The following is a 21,218-nucleotide window of genomic DNA, read 5'->3' as shown; positions in this document are numbered from 1 at the left end:
AGAAAATTCTTCACTTCTCAATTTTCTATGCTTTTCCTGCTGTACATAGCTGCTCTGTTTCTGGATATCCCTGCACATTTATTTATTTTAAAGAAGTTTTATTGAGATATATTCCCATACCATACAATCTATCTGAAGTTTATAATCAATGGCTTTTAGTATAATCACAATGTTGTGAACTCATCATCACAGAAGATTTTGGAAATATTTCATTACTCCACAAAGAAAAACCCCACACTCCTTAGCAGTCACGTCTCAATCCCTCCATCCTTCCTCAGCCTTACATAACCACTGATCTAATTTCATCTTTATAAATTGATTTATATTTACATTTTATATAAATGGAATCATACAATATGTTGTACTTTGTGTTTGGTTTCTTTCATTTAGCACAATATTTTTTGTCTGATATTAACATCTTGTAATGTTAACATAGTTCAGTTTCAAAGAAAAATGGTTTTATATATGCAGTTTTACCCATATTCATAATTCACATGCAGTATTACCATACTATACATTCCCATGTTACATTTTTTAGCTTTCCTTTTAGTAATATGTGTGACCTTAGACATTCCCTTTAAACCACTGCCATGCCTACATAATAGTACTGCTAATTACAAACATGTTGTGCTTTCAGCTTTTCATTTCCAAAATTAACACACACCTGTTTTACAAATTCTGCACAAGTTACCCTCAGCTCTCCATTCTCTAAGCTCATTCTATTTTCTGGTGACCCATACTCAAGTTATTAATTCCATGTACACAATATATTTAGTTCACAGTAGCACAATCATACAGCATTTGTCCTTTTGCATTTGGCTTGCTTTGCTCAACTTAATGTCCTCTAGCTCTATCCATGTTGTCATATGCTTTATGACTTCATTTCTTCTTACAGCTGCATAATATTCCATTGTGTGTATACATCACAGTTTGTTCATCCATCTATTGATGGACACCTGGGTTGCTTCTATCTCTTGGCAATCATGAATAATGCTGCTATGAACATCAGTGAGCAGATTTTCTGTTTGTGTCACTGCTCTCAGTTCTTCTGGGTATATACCTAGTAGTAGTATTGCTGGGTCATGTGGCAAATCTATAGTCAACTTCTTTAGGAACTACCAAAGATTCCTCCACAGTGATTGTACCACTCTACATTGCCACCAAAATTGAGTAAGTGTTCCTATCTCTCCAGATCCTCTCCAGCACTCATAGTTCTCTTTTTAATAGTGGCCATTCTGATAGGTGTGAAATGATATCTCATGTAGTTTTTATTTTTTTAAAAAGAGACTTAATTTTATATTTTTTACAGTTTTCCTTTTTTGCCCTTATTCTCCCCTCCTCCCCCACTGCCCCATTGTCTCCTCTCTGTGTCCATTCACTGTGTGTTCTTCTATGTCTGTTGTATTCTCATTAGGTGGCTCAGGAAACACATCCTGGGACCTTCCAGAGTGGGAGAGAGGTGATTATTCTCTTGCTCCACCTCATCTCCCTAGTTCACTGTGTCTCTTATTGTCTCTTCTCTGTGTCTTTTTTTGTTGTGTAATCTTGCTGCGTCAGCTTTCTGTGTGGGTGGCTCCTCCTGTGCAGGGCTGCACTACTTGCATAGGGGACACCCCTGTGTGGGGCAACACTCCTTGTGCACAGCGCACTACACTTTGGCCAGCTCGCCACATGGGCCAGGAGGCCCTGGGTATAGATTCCTGGACCTCCTAAACGAGAGGTGGAAGCTCTATCCATTGAGCCATATCCTCTTCCCTGTAGTTTTGATTTACATTTCCATAATCTCTAGTGATGTTAAACATTTTTTTCATGTGTTTTTTTTGCCATTTGTATATCTTCTTTGGACAAAGGTATATTCAAGTCTTTTGATGTTTTTAATTGGATCATTTGTCTTTTTATTGTTAAGTTGTAGGATCTCTTTGTATGTCATGGATATTAAACCCTTACCAAATATGTGATTTCCAAATATTTTCTCCTATTGAGTCAGCTACCTTTTCATCCTTTTGACAAAATCCTTTGAGGTGTAAAAGTGTTTAATTTTGAGAAGGTCCCATTTATCTATCTTTTTCTTTTGTTGTGAATTCTTTGGGTATAAAGTCCAAGAAACCACAACCTATCACAAGGTCTTTAAGATGTTTCTCTACATTTTCTTCTAGTATTTTTATGGTCCTGGCTTTTACAATTAGGTCCTCCATCATTTTGGGTTGGTTTTTATATAGGGAGTGAGATAGGGGTCCTTTTTCATTCTTTTGATTATGGATATCCAGTTCTCCCAGAACCACATGTTGAAGAGACAGTTTTGGCCCATTAACATAGCATTGGTAGGTTTGTAGAATGCCAATTGGCTGTAGAGTTGAGGGTTTATTTCTGGGCTCTCAATTCTATCCCACTGATTAATGTGTATCTTTATGTTTCGACTAGTATGTTTCAAGGTTAGGCAGTGAAATTCCTCACACATTGCTTCTCTTTTTTAGAATGCTTTTGGCTATTCAGTGCACTTTCCCTTCCAAATGAATTTGGGTAATTACCTTTTCTATTTCCTTAATGTAGGCTGTTGGAATTATGAGTGGTATTGCATTGAATCTGTAAATCATTTGGGAAGGATTGAAATCTTGATATTTGATCTTCCAGTCCATGACCACAGAATGTCATTCCGTTTGTTTAGATCTTCACTGATTGCTTTTAGTACTGTTTTGTAGTTTTCTGCATATAGGTCCTATACTTCTTTGGTTAAATTGATTCCTATGTATTTGAGTCTTTTTGTTGCTATTGTAGATGGAATTTTTACCCTGATTTCCTCTTCAGATTGTTCAATACTAGTGTACAGAAACCCTGCTGATTTTTGCATGTTGATCTTTTATCCTGCCACTTTGCTGAACTCATTTATTAGCTCAAGTAGCTAGAATGTCAGCACTTGTTTAATAACCATGGTGACAGTGGGCATCCTTGTCTTTTCCTGATCTTAGAAGGAAATCTTTCAGTCTCCTTTATCATAATAAGGAATTTTCCTTCTATTCCTATCTTTTGAAGTGTTTTTATCAAGAAACACTGGATTTTGTTGAATGCTTTTTCTGCATCCATCAAGATAATCATGTAGTTTCTTCCTTCAATTTATTAATATGGGGAACTACATTAATTTATTTTCTCATGTTAAACCACTCTTGAAAAGCAGGGATAAATTCCACCTGGATGTGGTGTATAAGTCATGATATGCTGTTGAATTCTATTTTCAAATATTTTGTTGAGAATTTTTGCATCTATGTTCATTACAGATATTGAACTGCAATTTTCTTTTTTTATACTATTTTTTTAAAAGATTTATTTATTTAATTATTTCTCTCCCCTCCCCCCCACCCCAGTTGTCTCTTCTCTGTGTCTGTTTGCTGCATCTTCTTTGTCCACTTCTGTTATTGTCAGTGGCATGGGAATCTGTGTTTCTCTTTGTTGCGTCATCTTGTTATGTCACTTCTCCGTGTGTGTGGCACCATTCCTGGACAGGCTGCACTTTCTTTCGCACTGGATGGCTCTCCTTATGGAGTGCACTCCTTGCACATAGGGCTCCCTATGCAGGGGACACCCCTGCATGGCAGGGCACTCCTTGTGCACATCAGCACTGCGCATGGGCCAGCTCCACACGGGTCAAGGAAGCCCGGGGTTTGAACTGCAGACCTCCCATGTGGTAGATGGATGCCCTAACCACTGGGCCAAGTCCACTGCCCTTTTATAGCATCTTTATCTGGCTGTGGCATTAGGGTAGTGTTAGCCTTCATAAAATGTTTTGGATAATTTTCCCTTCTCTTCAATATTTTGGAAGAGTTTAAACAGGATTGTTCCTGGAGTTTTCTTTGTTGGGAGATTTTTGATGATAGATTCAATCTTTTTAAAAGTGATTGGTTTGTTAAATTCTTTTATTTCTTGTAGTGTAGGGTTGTTTGTGTTTTTCTAGAATTTGTCCATTTCATCTAGGTGGTTTAGTTTGTTCCCAAACAGTTTCTCATAATATCCTCTTATAATCCTTTTTATTTTGTGGGGTCAATCGTAATTTCCCCCCTTTCATTTCTGATTTTATTTATTTGCATCTTCTCTCTTTTTTTCTTTGTTAGTCTAACTAAGGGTTTTTCAATTTTTATTGATCTCAAAGAACCAGATTTTGGTTTTGTTGATTTTCTCTATTTTTTGTTTCATTTATTTCGCTCTAATCTTTATTATTTCTTTCCTTCTGATTTCTTTGGGAATGGTTTGTTGTTCTTTTTCTAATTTCTTCAGTTGTTCAGTTATATCTTTGATATTTAGTTCTTTTTTCTTTTTTTTGATATATGTGTTTAGGGCTATACATTTCCCTCTCAGCACTCCCTTTGCTGTATCCCATAAGTTTAGATAAGCTATGTTCTCATTTTCATTACTCATTTCACTTACTTCTTTGGCCCACTGATTATTTAGGAGTGTGTTTTTCAGCCTCCACACATTTGTGATTTTACTTCTATCCCATCTATTATTGATTTCCAGTTTAATTCCATTGCAACCTGAAAATGTGCTTTATATAATTTCATTCTCTTTGTTTTATTGAGACCTGGCTTGTGACCTAACATGTGGTATATCCTGGAGAAAGACCCATGAGCACTTGAGAAGAATGTATAACTTGCTGATTTGGGAGGCAGTATTCTATATATGTCTGCTAGGTCTAGCTCATTTATCAGATTGTTCAAGTTCTCTGTTTTCTTGTTGATCTTCTATCTTGTTGTTCCATATAATGATATGAGTGGTGTGTTGAAGCCTCCAACTATTGTTGTGGGTATGTCTGTTTCTCCATTCAGTTTTGCCAGATTTTGCCTCATGTATTTTGGGGTACCCTGGTTAGGTAATAGACATTTATGATTAATTCTTCCTGGTGGATTGTCCCTTTTATTAATATATAAGGGCCTTTTGTATCTCTCATAACTTTTTTATATTTAAAGTCTGTTTTGTCCAAAATTAGTATAGCTACCCATGCTCTTTTTTGGCTACTGTTTGCATGAAGATCTCTTTTTCCAACCTTTCACTTTCAACCAGTTTGTATCCCTGTGTCTAAAGGAGTCTCTTGTAGGCAGCATGTGGATGACTCATGTATTTTTTTTAAAGATTTTATTTTATTTTATTTTATTTTATTTATTTATTTCTCTCCCCTTCCCTGTCGCCCCAGTTGTCTGCTCTTTGTTTTCATTCACTGTGTGTTCTTCCATGACCGCTTCTATCCTTGTTAACAGCACCCGGAATCTGTGTCTCTTTTTATTGCATCATCTTTCTGCATCAGCTCTCCATGTATGCGGTGCCATTTCTGGGCAGGCTGCACTTTCTTTCACGCTGGGTGGCTCTCCTTACAGGGTGCACTCCTTGCGCACCGGGCTCCCCTACTTGGGGGACACCCTTGCGCACATCAGCACTGCATATGGGCCAGCTCTACACAGGTCAAGGAGGCCTGGGGTTTGAACTAAAGACCTCCCATATAGTAGGCTGATGCCCTATCCATTGGGCCAAGTCCGCTTCCCATGGCTCATTTATTTTTAATCCATTCTGTCAGCCTATATCTTTTGATTGGGAGTTTAAGACATTCACACTCAATGATATTCCTGTAAGTTAATTATTTTCTTCCACCATTTTATTCTTTGATTTTCATATGTCATCTTATTTTCCTCTGTCTTATTTACTCTTTGGTTATTCTTTCTGCTATTCTTGTCTTCTGTACTCTCCTGCAAGCTTCTCTCTCCTGTCTTTTTCTTTTAGTCTGTAAGGCTCCCTTTAATATTTCCTGCAAAGGTGGATTCTTTTTTATGAACTTTCTTAGTTTTTGTTCATTTTTGAATATTTTAAACTCACTTTCATATTTGAAGGACAGTTTTGCTTGATAAAGAATTTTTGGCTGGCAGTTTTTCTTTTTTCATCTCTTAATTGTATCATACCACTGTCTTCTAACCTCCCTGGTTTCTGATGAGAAATCTACAGTAAGTCTCATTTGGCATCCCTCACATGTGACGGATTGTTTCTCCCTTGCTGCTCTCAGAATTTTCTCTTTATCTTTGATGATTGATCTTCTGAGTAATATGTGTCTTGTGGTAGGTCTATTCAGATTTATTCTGATTGGGATACATTGTGCTTCTTGGACATGTAAATCCATTTCTTTCATGATTGTTGGGAAATTTTCAGCTATTATTTCCTCAAACACTCTTTCTACCCCTTTTCCCTTCCCTTCTCATGACATATACATCATTGCATTTTTGTGTTACCATTCAACTTCCTGAGCCCCTGCTCATTTTTACCATTCTTTTCTCTCTGTGTTCTTTTCTGTCTTCAATTTTGTCTGTTGTGTCTTCTGTATCACTTATTCTTTCTTCTGTCATTTCGAATTTGCTGTTATATGTTGCTAATGTGTTTCTGATCTTATCTTTCATGTCTTTCCTTGCCATGAGCTCTCTTACTTTTCTGTTCGGTTTTTCTGGTTCTTCTTTGTGCTTCATCCATGTTTTCTTGCTGTTATCTCTTTAGCCATATTGTCTTTCAATTCATTAATTTTCTTTTGGAAATTTGTGTACATCTCATTGACTAGTTGTCTCAGATTCAATGTCTCTTTTGGGGCTTTGGTCTATTCCTTTCCCTGGGCCATTTCTTCCATTTTCTTAGTATGGCTTGTAATTTTTTGCTGATGTCTAGGAATCTGGTTAGGAAGGTGAGTTTACTCAGATGCTCAATCACTCTTTCATAGGAACTTAGTGGGAAAAACTGTGTGTTATTCCTGTTCTTTGATTCTTGGTTTAACCTGATCTGGGTCTTTAGGACTGTCCCTGTTAGTTGCTAAAATCTGGACCTGGACCCAGTAATGGGTTGCAGACCTGCTTCTAAGGGCCTTGGGAAAGGAGGTTGTAAAGGCTGGATAAAATTTTTTTTTACAGGTAGTAAGAAAAGGTGGAGAGGGGGCAAGATGGTGGCTGAGTGAACTTGCCTGGTAACGTCTCTGCAGGGGGCAGCTGGGCAGTGTTGAAGGCTCTTTGGGACCACGCTGTTTTGGGGATTTTTGCTGGTTGGAAGGTGTCTGGACGTGGATTTGGTGGGAAGGTAACAGAGAGGATACTTCTATAATATATAAACGGAGGTCCCAGCTGGGCGCGGAAAGTTCTCTCCTTGGGTGGGCGGAGCCGCGGTGTCGGGCGCTGCAGCAGCTCGGGAAGCCGCCGCGGCCAGGGTTGTTTTTTTGTTTGTTTTTTTCCTTATTTTGGAGGCTCTGTGGTGCTGAGGAATTCGTGGGTACTGGGCCGGCTGGTGGGGGGTTGATGGGACAGGACTCCTTTGCAGATCGATTTTGGGAGACAGACGGTGTTTTGTTGTGAAGCGGGGGACGTTTTGGTCGCCGGACGGGGGGGTAGCGCTTCCGCCTGGAGCCCCATCCCCACAGGTCCGGCTGCCGATCTGCAACGGAATTGGATTTTTGGCAATAAGGGGACACAATTGGGAGATTGTTGTAGGGTGCAGTGAGGGAGGGGGACACGTCTGGAAGCCGATTGGGGAATATTTTACGAAGTTTGGGACTTCCGGTCTTGGAGTCTGTTTTCGGCGTTTCCAGCTGAAGCCCAGCCCACCCGGCGGGGCTTGGGATCTGGGTCATTGAACTGGCTGTGGTGTAGAGGTGCCCTCAAGTGGCCGTTGTGTGGGAGCACAGGGAGGGAGCTGTCCAAAGGCTGAAACCCTGAGGAGTAGGTGAATTGCAGTGATCAGACATTAAATATAGAGTTTGCAGACCTGGCTTCCCCCACGGGGCTGGCACCCAGCTACGGGGATCCCTGAGGACTGTGTTGCACTACGGGGCTCCTAAGCTTCCTGTTGACCAGATTTGAGGTTGCCAGGTCTGGGTCCCCTGGACTCTGGTGGTCCACACCCCAGACTCACACCTCTTGAGTCTTCAGTGTCTCAGACTTTCCACTCCTGAATCCATCATGCCCTGGGGTCTACCTGGGGTCCTTGAGTGCCCTGGACCTTAACGTTTGCATTTTATCTTTATTGGTTCATATTGTTTTGTTTTTATTTTCACTTTATCTTATTTTTTACTCTTTTTGATGCCCTGATTGCTAATATTGCATTATCCCCTAGTCTTTTCTCCTAGCGTGTCCCCCAAAGTCCTTTTTTTATACAGTTATTTAGGGGTTTTTTTCGTTGTTGGTTTAGATAGTGTTGCAATTGTGGCACGTGTATACCTGTATTTCTCTTCCCCCTACCTGTTCCCCACCATTTGCCCACCCTCTTTTTCTTTCTTCCTTTCTGCTCGTCTTTCTTTTTTTCTTTATTATAATTAGTTTTTCTTTTTCGGTTTTCTCTCTCCCTCTTGTCCCTCATTTTCCACTTATTTTATTTTAATTCAAGTATACAATAGGTGCTACAGGGAACACCTCACATTTGCTGGGTTTTCCCATCCTCCACTGCCTCATTTCTGTGTGAACTGATTTAGGCTACCTACACTATCCCCCTTCCCCTGCATCTTGATATCCGCTATCATCTACTGTCTCTCCTATATTCCACCCCCCACCTCCCGTTCTTTGATCCACAAAGTGTCTAACTCTTAATTTCTAATACCTTTCTTCTGTTTTCTGTTTGGTATCCACTCTTGAAACTATTATCTTTCTTTTCTTTTTCCCTCTCTCACAAAAACAATAGCTTTGTAGCTCATACCATATTCCTCCCATATTCAGTCATCTACCTCATAAAAGGTACTCTACCTACAGCTATAACTCTACACAATCTACATGAATCTAACCTCCATCCTCCCAGATCTCATATTCTTGCTTTGTTAACATATATCACCAATACTATTCTACACTTTTTCCTTGCTTACACAATTGCCTTTCCCTGGCACTAATACTTTCCTTTAAAGTGAACTTAACCAGCAACAAGAAATTAGAATAAGAAGAACAAAGTGACAAAAAGAAGATATAACACTTACACAAAAATGACTGCTAATTAATCTTCAAGACTAGACAAAGAAGCTAAGGAACTGATTAAACCCGTCAAGATAAAAGGATGACCAGAAAGCAACAAAAATCGACCAACCAAATCAGTAATCAGGAAACCATGGCTGAATCCAATCAACAAACTAAAACTCAGGAAGGGGAGCAGAACTTCGCACAAGCAATGAAAGATCTCACAACATTTATCACCAACAAATTTGATGAAGTAATGAAAGAGGTTAACAACATGAAGACAACACTGGGAGGGGAAATTGCAGACATACGCAAAAACATAACAGACATGATGGGAATGAACACCACAGTTCAAGAAATCAAAAATGCACTTGCAGCAAATATCAACAGACTAGAAGAGGCAGAGCAGAGAATTAGTGATGTGGAAGACAGTACATCAGAAATCAAACAGATAGTAGAAGGGGTCGATAAAAAGATAGAAAAAATCCAGCTAGGATTTAGGGACCTGAATGACAATGCAAAACGCTCAAATATACGTATTATAGGTATTCCAGAAGGAGAAGAGAAGGGAAAGGGGTCAGAAGGAGTGTTGCAGGAAATAATGGCTGAAAACTTCCCAAATCTACTGAAAGAGACAGACGTACATATCCAAGAAGCACAGCGCACTCCACTGGTCATAAACCCCAACAGACCCACCCCAAGACATATACTCATCAAATTATCCAATGCTCAACACAAAGAGAAAATCCTAAAAGCAGCAAGAGAAAAGAAAACCATCACATACAAGGGAATCTCCATAAGATTAAGTGCTGATTTCTCTTCTGAAACCATGGAGGCAAGGAGGCAGTGGTATGATATACTCAAGGTACTAAAGGAAAAAAATTTCCAACCAAGAATACTATATCCAGCTAAACTAACATTCAAACATGATGGAGAGTTCAAAATATTCACAGACAAACAGAAACTGAAAGAGTATATCAACAAGAAACCTCCCCTTCAAGAAGTTCTAAAGGGAGTTCTGCAGGAAGAAAGGAAAAAACAGGACAGGCAGAGTTGGAGGAGAGTATAAGAGCAACAAAAAAAGACAAACTAGATGGGGGAAAAATACAAACAAAATATGACAAACACAAATCCAATAAAAATATGGCTAACACAAATAATTCCTTGAAAGTAATAACACTGAATGTCAACGGATTAAACTCACCTATCAAAAGATTCAGACTGGGACATTGGATAAGGAAATATGACCCATCTGTATGCTGTCTACAAGAGACACATCTTAGACCCAGAGACGCATGGAGATTGAAAGTGAATGGCTGGAAAACAATCATACAAGCAAACAATAACCAAAAAAAAAGGCAGGAGTAGCTATATTAATATCAGACAAAATAGACTTTAAATGTGAAACAATTGTGAGAGACAGAGAAGGATACTACATTTTAGTGAAAGGGAAAATTTGTCAAGAAGATCAAACAATCATAAATATTTATGCTCCTAACAAGGGTGCCTCTAAGTACGTGAGACAAACGCCGGAAAAACTAAGTGAAACAATAGATGCATCTACAATCATAGTGGGGGATTTTAATACACCACTATCTACCTTGGACAGAACATCTCAAAAGAGAATCACTAAAGAAACAAAACATTTGAACAGTATATTAGAGGAGCTGGAACTAATAGACATATATAGATCATTACACCCAAACACAGCAGGATATACATTCTTCTCAAGTGCAGATGGATCATTCTCCAAGATAGACCATATGCTAGGCCACAAAGAAAGGCTGAATGAATTCAGAAAGATTGAAATCATACAAAACAATATCTCTGACCACAGTGGAGTCAAGCTGGAAATTTGCAAGGGACAGAGGCCCAGGTTTCACACCACGATTTGGAAATTAAACAGCACACTCTTAGAAAAACAGTGGATCAAAGAGGAAATCTCAAAAGAAATCAATGGCTACCTTGAAACAAATGATAATGATAACACAACATACCAAAATTTATGGGATACAGCAAAAGCAGTACTGAGAGGGAAATTTATAGCCATAAATTCATATATCAAAAAAGAAGAAAGAGCAAAAATTGAAGAATTAACTGCACATTTGAAGGAATTAGAAAAACAACAACAAAGTGACCCAACAGGAAGAAGAAGGAAGGAAATAAAGATAAGAGCAGAACTAAATGAAATAGAAAATAAGAAAGCACTTGAAAAGATAAACAAGACCAAGAGCTGGTTTTTTGAGAAGATCAACAAAATTGACAAACCTTTAGTGAGACTAACAAAGAAAAAAAGAGAGAAGATGCAAATACACAAAATAAGAAATGAGAAAGGCGATATCACCACTGACCCCACAGAAATAAAGACTATCATAAGAGGATACTTTGAAAAACTATATTCCAACAAAAATGACAATTTAGAGGAAATGAACAAATTCCTAGAAACACATAAGCAACCCATATTGACGAAAGAAGAAATTGATGATCTTAACAAACCAATCACAAGCAGAGAGATAGAATCAGTCATTAAAAATCTCCCAACTAAGAAGAGCCCAGGGCCAGACGGCTTCACAGGTGAATTCTACAAAACATTCCGGAAAGAACTAACACCAATCCTGCTGAAACTATTCCAAAAAATCGAAACAGATGGAACATTGCCGAACTCCTTCTATGACGCCAACATTACCCTAGTTCCAAAGCCAAACAAAGACACCACAAAAAAGGAAAATTACAGACCAATTTCTCTAATGAACCTAGATGCAAAAATACTCAACAAAACACTTGCTAATCGTATTCAACAACACATTAAATGAATTATACACCATGACCAAGTGGGATTTATTCCAGGTATGCAAGGATGGTTCAACATAAGAAAATCAATCAACATAATACACCATATAAACAGATTGAAGGAAAAAAATCACATGATTATATCTATAGATGCAGAAAAAGCATTTGACAAAATACAGCACCCTTTCTTGATAAAAACACTCCAAAAGATTGGAATACAAGGAAATTTTTTGAACATGATAAAGAGTATATATGAAAAACCTACAGCCAACATTGTTTATAATGGAGAAATACTAAAATCCTTCCCTCTAAACTCAGGAACAAGACAAGGATGCCCATTGTCTCCACTCCTATTTAACATTGTCTTAGAAGTACTTGCTCGAGCACTGAGGCAAGAACCAGATATAAAAGGCATTCAAATTGGAAAGGAAGAAGTCAAAATTTCATTATTTGCAGATGACATGATCCTATACATAGAAAACCCTGAGAGATCTACAACAAAGCTTCTAGAACTCATAAATGAGTTTAGTAAAGTTGCAGGTTATAAGATCAATGCGCAAAAATCAGTAGCATTTCTGTACACCAATAATGAGCAAGATCAGGAGGAAATCAAGAAACAAATACCATTCACAATAGAAAATAAAAAAATCAAATACTTAGGAATAAATTTAACTAAAGAAGTAAAAAACTTATACACCGAGAACTATACAAGACTGTTCAAGGAAATTAAAGAAGACCTAAATAAATGGAAGAATATTCCTTGTTCATGGATAGGAAGACTGAATATTATCAAGATGTCTATCCTACCAAAACTGATCTACACATTCAATGCAATCCCAATAAAAATCAACACAGCCTTCTTTAAGGAACTAGAAAAACTAACTATGAAATTTATTTGGAATAGAAAGAGACCCCGAATAGCCAAAGACATACTGAAAAAGAAAAACGAAATTGGAGGAATCACACTACCTGACTTCAAAACATACTACAAAGCTACAGTAGTGAAAACAGCATGGTATTGGCACAAGGAGAGACACACAGACCAATGGAATCGAAATGAAAGCTCTGATATAGAACCTCACATATATAGCCATATAATATTCGATAAAGCCACCAAACCCTCTCAACTGGGAGAGAGTGGCCTATTCAACAAATGGTGCCTGGAGAACTGGATATCCATATGTAGAAGAATGAAAGAGGATTACCATCTCACACCTTATACAAAGATCAACTCAAGATGGATCAAAGACCTAAATATAAGAGCCAAGGCCATAAAAACCTTGGAAAGCAGTGTAGGGAAACATCTACAGGACCTAGTAATAGGAAATGGCTTCATGAATATCACACCAAAAGCACGAGCAGCAAAAGAACTAATAGATAAATGGGACTTCCTCAAAATTAAAGCCTTCTGCACCTCAAAGGAGTTTGGTAAGAAAGTAAAAAGGGAGCCTACACAATGGGAGAAAATATTTGGCAACCATATATCTGATAAAAAACTTATAACTTGCATATATAAAGAACTCCTATATCTTGAAAATAAAAAGATAAACAACCCATTTAAAAAATGGGAAAAAGATTTAAACAGACACTTCTCCAAAGAAGAAATACAAATGGCTAAAAAGCACGTGAAAAAATGCTCCAAATCTCTAGCTATCAGGGAAATGCAAATCAAAACTACAATGAGATACCATCTTACTCCCATAAGACTGGCAGCTATAAAAAAAAACCAGAAGAATACAAATGCTGGAGAGGATGTGAAGAAAGGGGAACACTCATCCACTGCTGGTGGGAATGCAGAAGGATCCAACCATTCTGGAGGACAGTTTGGCGGTTTCTTAAAAAGCTAACCATAGATTTGCCATATGATCCAGCAATACCACTGCTGGGTATATACCCAGCAGAACTGAAAACAAGGACACAAACCGATATATGTACACCAATGTTCATAGCAGCATTGTTCACTATTGCCAAAAGTTGGAATCAACCCAAATGCCCATCAACAGATGAGTGGATCAATAAAATGTGGTATATACACACAATGGAATACTACAGGGCTGTAAGAACAAATACACTACAAACACACGTGATAACATGGATTAATCTTGAGAACCTTATGTTGAGTGAAGCAACCCAGGCATTGAAGGACAAATACTACATGACCTCAATGATATGAAATAAACAAGCTGCCTCAAAGAGCTAGAGACTGAACGATAGGCTTACAGGAAATCAGGGGGTGGAGGAAGGATGTGAGCCGACGTCTGCAGGGGTGGAATTTATGATGAGCTGGCGGTAAGTATGAACACAAAGAAGAGATAAAATGGGGGCAAGAGGCTGCCTTTGTAGGGGGATTTGCGGGTTTGAGGGGGGATGGGGATGGGCGGATGAGTAATATTGCCCAAAAAGTGGGGGGAGGGAGGGGTAGCATATGAACACAGGAGAGTGTCAGGTGTTGGTTGAGAGTAAAATGCTGAGAAAATCGTATCAAAATATAATTAAGAGGGTTACCTGTTTAGGATGCTCGGAAGGGATGGTCCGATGCGGGACGGGCTCCTGGGGAATGTCTGAATGCTCATTTTGCCAGAGTGGGTGATACCATTGGGTAGAGACCCAAGTAGTGAGAGTGGGGGTGGACCCACATCCTGGAGAGGACTAATGCCATCAAATAGAGGGAACTGTATCTCTCTAGAGAAAGGGTGGCTCCCAGGGCATTGGGGCAGCTGAGCAATTTAGGACCTGAACACTGTTGCAAGTATCTCTGGACGTGGCTCCTCAGGAAACGTAGGTTGGCTGTCACTGTGGGCACCAAGGGGATGGGAAAATGGATGTTAAATGTGTGAAACCAACGTAAAGGTGGGGTAAGAGAGGAGTTTCATGAGAATACACAAGGATGGATATAAAATATGTAATATTACATCATAAACATATAGGGGATGACAGAATGACAATATAAACCATAATGTAAAACATAGGATAACTAAAAATGTTAGAAAACTGCGTGTCCTATAGTATGCACCACAATGTAAGCACAGATGTCACCTGGTTTGAAAGCTATTGTCTCAGACTATGTACATCACTTTAAGTAAATATGTTGTGAATAGGTTGTAAGAGTATCGCTGTGGAAGGGAAAAGGTTTTGTAGTGGATGTGTGGGAGTGCTGTATATTGCATACATGAATTGCTGTGGTCTAGGGCTCTTGTGAAGAGAAGTTCAATAATTAGGGGAAAAAAAAAAGGAAAAGAAAAAGATAGGATGTAGAATTTTTCCAAGTCAACACGTATTCTATATCTAACCTTTAAACCCATCGCTATATTCCATTTTGCTAGTAAGAGATCCTGACATGATATTGGGGCTTCAATATTCAGGAAGTTCTGGATCCCAGAGTGGTCCAACAATGGCAGTGGAGAAATACTGGTATGGGATACTATTGACAGGGGATATATGGCTGACAGGGAGCTATACAGGGCATATCTCCAGGGTGCATGGTAATGTTTGGATATACTCATAGTGGCAACAATTAAAAACTAAAGCTGGGGGGGTACTGGGTCCCTGGCTGGGGGTGCTGTGCCGTGGTCCCTAGGGGAGCAGCAGCAGTCCCCCAAGTGCAGCGGCAAGGTCCGAGAAGGAATGAAGGTCCAACAGTAAGCCCCTGATACTAATGACTATGCTTGTGAGCCTATAGGCCTGAAATAAGAACAAGGCCTAGAGCAGCACTGTGTCTGGGAATTTCCTCCTGACAGCCTTCATGTTACTCAAATGTGGCCAGTCTCGAAGCCTAACTCAGCATCTAAATGCAAGGCCTTCCCCCCAGCGTGGGACATGACACCCGGGGATGAGCCTCCCTGGCACCGAGGGATCACTATCAACTAACAACTGATAATGCAACTGGAAAATGACCTTGAATTGAAGGTTCGATGCGGATCAGTAGAATATCCCTGTCTACATAGAATAATATGACTTTAAAATGCTGTTTGATCTAATGTAAGGGGGAAATAGAAAGGATAAATGAGTTTATATGGCTATGAGTCTCTAAAAAAAAAAGAGTCTGGAGGCTGTCAGAAGGATTTCCCTTATGCACAACTGAGCAGAGTCTAAGAGACAGATAAAGTAGATATAATCCCCAGGTATTGGTTCCTTTGAGGGCTAAAGGGATCCACGGGTTCTACGGTCATGGCAGATAGGGCTCACTGCCATGTCAGATGGCCCTTCTATGGAGCTGGTGTTTCTGCGTGATGAAACTGAACCCAGAGGGGATCTCTTTTCATAAGACTATCATGCTGCTTTACTGGAATTGTAGTTGGTATTGGGGTTCAAGATATATTTAGGGGATTGAATCTTTTTACTGACAATATGATAGCCAGGCCCTGAGCCTCAACAGACTCCAGCTCCTACAATCTGAATTATTGGACTCACCTCATTCAGCTAAGATGGAGTTGAAGAAGGGCAACCACCACACCATGGAGCCTAGAGTGCCTACAACTGAAAGCAGGAGGATTGTATCCAGTAACCATGTGGAATCTGAGCCTCCTCTTGACATAGAGGTGCAACAGACACAACCAATCCAAGGACCTCAGAGAAAAGGTGGCAATGGAGTGGGAAAAGTGGACATGGTGGCTGATGGGTATGGGGAATGGCAGGAAGAGATGAGATGTGGAGGTGCCTTTGGGACTTGGAATTGCCCTGGATGGTGCTTCAGGGGCAATCACCGGACATTGTAAATCCTCCCAGGGCTCACTGGATGGAATGGGGGAGAGTGTGGGCCATGATGTAGACCAATGACCATGAGGTGCAGAGATACCCAGAGATGTACTTACCAAATGCAATGGATGTGTCACGATGATGGGAGTGAGTGTTGCTGGGGGGGGGGGGGAGGGGTGCGATGGGGGTGGTGGGGTCAAATGGGACCTCATATTTTTTTAATGTAATATTTTTACAAAATCAAAAAAAAAGAAAAGGTATATTTATTATTGCACAGTGTCTTTCAATACATTTGAAAAAGTCATTCATATTTATTATCATGCTATTTTTCTTAAGAAAAAAAATTGTTACCATTTCACAACTCTGCTAATACCACATAATGCCACAAATGTTTTAATTTCAATAATAAAAGCATTAAAAAACTTTTTTCTCTCTTTTAATATGTTCTTCCTCCCAGTCCACATATTTTCCCCTAAAATCATTTGTAAGAATTTTGAAGATTAAACTTTGTCACAGTTGTGTCTTGGTGTGGAAGTATTAAACTATAAAAGTAAAACCTGCAGCATTAAAGAACAGATACAAATAAGAAATGTGGATCTGACAACATATCCAACTTCACTACTAATCAAAAACGGACAAAAGCAAGATTTTACTTCCAATTTTTAAATTGTAATAAATACATGCCAAAAATGCTTGTACATGGAGAATTGATCTACGTTCATGTCTTTCAGATGGATTCTCAAGTATCGAGATTGTAGTTCAAAACCTATGAACATTTGCAGACATTTGAAGAATATTTTCAAAGTATTTTACAGAAGGACAGCACCAAAGCCTATTTCTACCAGCTATGAATGAGAGCATCTCTCTTACTGCTGGCAAGCATGAAAATTGACAATTTAAAAATAGAAAGATTTTCCACCAAAGTTAATGGACAAAACATTTGAAATCATATTTGCTTTAATTTCCTCCCATGCACTTCCTTAGTTCTCCAGCAGAAGGCGATTGTTGGCAGCCTCATTTCAAATCCTGGTTGGAGTATGTTTGCTGCAACAGGGACCATATCAGTGTGATAGAGGATCCTGCCCGGAAGTTAAGAGCCTTATATTCAAACTTCTCTGAGGCAGTTCTCCAGCCTTTGCTGGCAGTCCCATCCCTTTCCTGAGGTAGGGAATAAGTCCACTCCCCTCTGTCTTCAACCAGTCCAGGTCAGTAGAGAGGGAGATTGAGAGGGTCGGATCTCCTTAGCCCCTTGGTGGCTTCCAGGACAAACAATGGTGCGGCCCCACCTGTCCTGGACAGGTTCGTGGGCACAGCAGACCAGATTTGTGGGTCAGAAGCTGAGTCAGCCTTGGGCTGCATTCCTCTCTCCCCCCTTTCTGAGGAGCTGGATCTCTGGGGCCCCCTTTGTCTGTAGCTGCAAGCCCCAAGGCCTGGGAATTCAAGAGTGTCTATAGGATGGGGAAGTTGCCAGACTTGCTCCTTCTAACTTACAGTTTTACCAATGTGATTCTTTTCCTTTGCCCCTCTCTCTTCTGGGCAGGGTCCAGCCTTCTGGTATGCTAAGCCCTACAAGATATTTTTCCAGGCCATTTCTGCCTGTCCTCTAGCTATTTTTCTGGAAGAGAAGAGAGTCCTATGTCTTTCTCCATCTTTCTCTGATAGAGCTTTAATTTCCAGAATATATAAAGAAATCTTGCAACTTAACAAAAAAGACATATAACCTAGTTTAAAAAAATAAGCCAAAGATTTGAATAGGCATTTCTCCAAAGAAAATATTTGAATGGCCAGAAAGCTCATGAAAAGATTCTCAACATCATTAGCCATCAGAGAAATCAAATCAAAATCACAATGAGATACCATTTCATACCCATTAGAATGACTGCTGTTAAAGAGGTGGAAAATGGCAATTATTGGAAAGGATGAAGAGAAATAGGAACACTAATTCATTGCTGGTGGCAAAGTGAAATGGTGCAACTTCTGTGGAAGACAGTTCGGCAGTTCCTCAGACAATTAGGTGTAGAATTACTTGATGACCTGGCAATCCCACTACTAGGTATACAACCAAAAGAACTGAAAACTAGGATTTTTTCCACACTGATGTTCATAGCAGCCTTCTCCATAGTTGCCAAAAGATGAAAGTAAGCCAAGTGTCCATCAGCGGATGAATGGATCAACAAAATGTGGTGCGAATATATATATACAGTGGAACACTGTTCAGCCATTTAAAGGAGTGAAGTTCTGATGCATGAGACAACATGGATGACCTTGAAGACATCATGTTGAGTGAAAAAAGCCAGACATAAAGGACCAGTATTGTGTGATGTCACTGACATGAAATAATTTTAATAAGCAGACTCGTAGAGTCAGAATCTAGAATGTGGGTTACCAGGAAATGGGGTGGGAATAGGGAATGGAATATGAGGCATAAAATGTACAGGGTTTTATTTGAAACGATGGAAATGTTTTGGTATAATGCATGATGGTGATGGTAGCACAATATTGTGAATGTACTTAACAGCACTGAAATACATATCTGGATGTAATTAAAAGGGGGAAGACTAGGTTGTATATATGGTCGTAGAGTAACAATTTTTAAAAACTCTGTGGAACTGCACTACACAAACAGTGAGCCTTAAATTAAACCTTGAGCTATAGTTAATAGTACAATTATAAAAATTATCTGGTTCAGAACATACTTGGCAGAGGAAAGAGCAGGAGCGGAGGAAATGGGAGTGAGCCTGGCACGTTTAGGGAGAGAACAGAGGCCAGTGTTGCTAGAGCAGAGTGACGGAGGAGAGCAGAGGAGGAGAGAGAGCCAGAGGCAGCAGGTGGCCTGATCGTGAAGAACCTTAGAGACGATTTAAATAACCTTGGCTTTTCGTTTTTGGAATGGCATAGGAGCCGTTGGAGGACTTGAAGCAGTAGAATGACAGGATCTGACATGGTCGTGTGACAGTGATGTCTTAAGCTGCTGTGTTGAGAGTAGACCTTGGTTTGGAGGGTCGTGGGGGAAAGCAAAGTCAGGGAGCTATTGTAGTCTTCCAGGCAGGAGACACTGGTGGCTTGGACCAGGGTGGTAGTAGAGGGGGTCATGAGAAGTGGCTGGATTCTGGATAAATTTTTGACAGTAGAGCCAACCAGGTTTCCTAATGGATTAGATGTGGATAGAGAGGAGAGAAATAAATAGCAATATATGACTACAGATATGCTCTGTGAGTGGTCATGACAGGTTCTTCTCTGTGCTTTTCTCACAAGGACTGAGTCTTCTCTCTGCTCACTGAGAATTAGTGTAAAGAGAAGCCTTTTTATAGTGACCTTTCTAAGAACATTGGGAAAAACAAAAAACTGAGGATGGGTTTGAGAGATGCGTGGCAGGATTTTAGAACAAATTATAGGCTTTGCAATACTGTAGACTGAGATACCTTGATATATGTGTTTATAATTAGTGTTAAGAGTATATTGAAAACAACTCTAGGATTTCTGTGCCCAGCCAGAATTTTTCTTTGCATCTTTTAATGTGGAAAAGACAGCTTGAGACTAGCAGAGATTAAACCAAAGAACTTTAAGGATAAAAAGAAGTGTACTTTTATTATAGTTCATCTCCAGAACCATTTCATTCTTTGTTTTAATTATTTTAGTATCAAGCTACTCTTTCAGGTCCCATGAGAAAAGATATTAATTCCTATCACTTACCTTTATCCTATAAATACTGCTTTTTAAAAGCAATATACTAGAATGCTGAATTTATTTAATCAAAATAGGAGTAAAATAAGCTCTCTCTACCATGATTTATACTTGTAAATGTAAAATGAATTTCCATGCCAATTCACTTGATAGGCTTTTTGAAACCATTCTAGTTTAATATTCTAATCTTATCAAATATTAATCATTTATTAACCATATGTATGTTCTTTATAGATAGGGCCTTCTTCTTTCAGTAAACTCAGCAAAGTACCATTTTTATATAGCAAAGTATCATTTTGCTTTTTATATTTTGTAGAGTTATAACTGCTGGTATAAAATTTGATACTGGTGTATTTCAAAGGTTATTTATGTTGAGTGGTATGGAAATAAGACAGAATTTGCACACATAGGCAAAAAAATGTAAACTTTTTGTTTTGTTGTAACATTGTCCACATAAAATCCCCTATAACTGAATGCTCTGGAAAATATAAAAATACAGACTCCATGTGACCAATGTGTGACCTCAGACATATTACCGAACTTACCTAGTTTCCTTCTACGTAAAGTGGGGATAATAATATTTTCCCTGTAGAGTTGTTGTGAGGATAAATGTAAAGTACTTAGAACAGTCCTGGTGCATAATCTAGCATTATAAAATTGTTTATCCCTATATGGGAACTCTGTATTTTATGCATGATTTTTCTGTAAACACACAACTTCCCTAATTAAAAAAATGTATAAAAAAGTGTTTACCACTACTACTCCCTCCCCCTTCTGTTATTCTTATTTTTGTGTATCTTACTTTCACACTTCTCTTTTTTTCCAGCTCATTGATCACTCAGGAGATCCTGTAGAAGGAGTATATAAAACTTATGTTTATGTAGAAAACATTATTAAACAGGTACATATGCAAACCCTGTAAGATTTTCATCTAAAATATCTTAGACTGTTTTCCGTAAAATGGAGTTTTCCAGAGAAAACCACTTTTTTTTCAAACCACTTGTTATTTACAAACAATGCGGCTGTTTCTGTTGTCAGTTCGTCCTCACGATCTTACCATGATATTTCTCACACTAGACATCTTTCTTTCTCGTCTTTCTCACAGAGCTC

The 21,218-nt window shown here is 39.0% G+C and overlaps 1 protein-coding gene across 1 annotated transcript in view; it reads left to right on the top strand.

Moving 5' to 3' along the window:
- The window catches only part of LOC139437773 (nephrocystin-3-like), a 50,109-nt gene that overhangs the window by 8,003 nt on the left and 20,888 nt on the right, over positions 1-21,218 (top strand). The window contains 1 exon segment of the mRNA XM_071212454.1: positions 20,935-21,009. Coding sequence (XP_071068555.1) covers positions 20,935-21,009 — 75 coding nt within the window.

This window comes from Dasypus novemcinctus, chromosome 28 (genome assembly GCF_030445035.2).
Source record: "Dasypus novemcinctus isolate mDasNov1 chromosome 28, mDasNov1.1.hap2, whole genome shotgun sequence".
NCBI classification, from domain to species: Eukaryota; Metazoa; Chordata; class Mammalia; order Cingulata; family Dasypodidae; genus Dasypus; species Dasypus novemcinctus.
The sequence above is the reverse complement of the archived record's forward strand: the minus strand, read 5'-3'. Positions and strand labels throughout refer to the sequence as shown.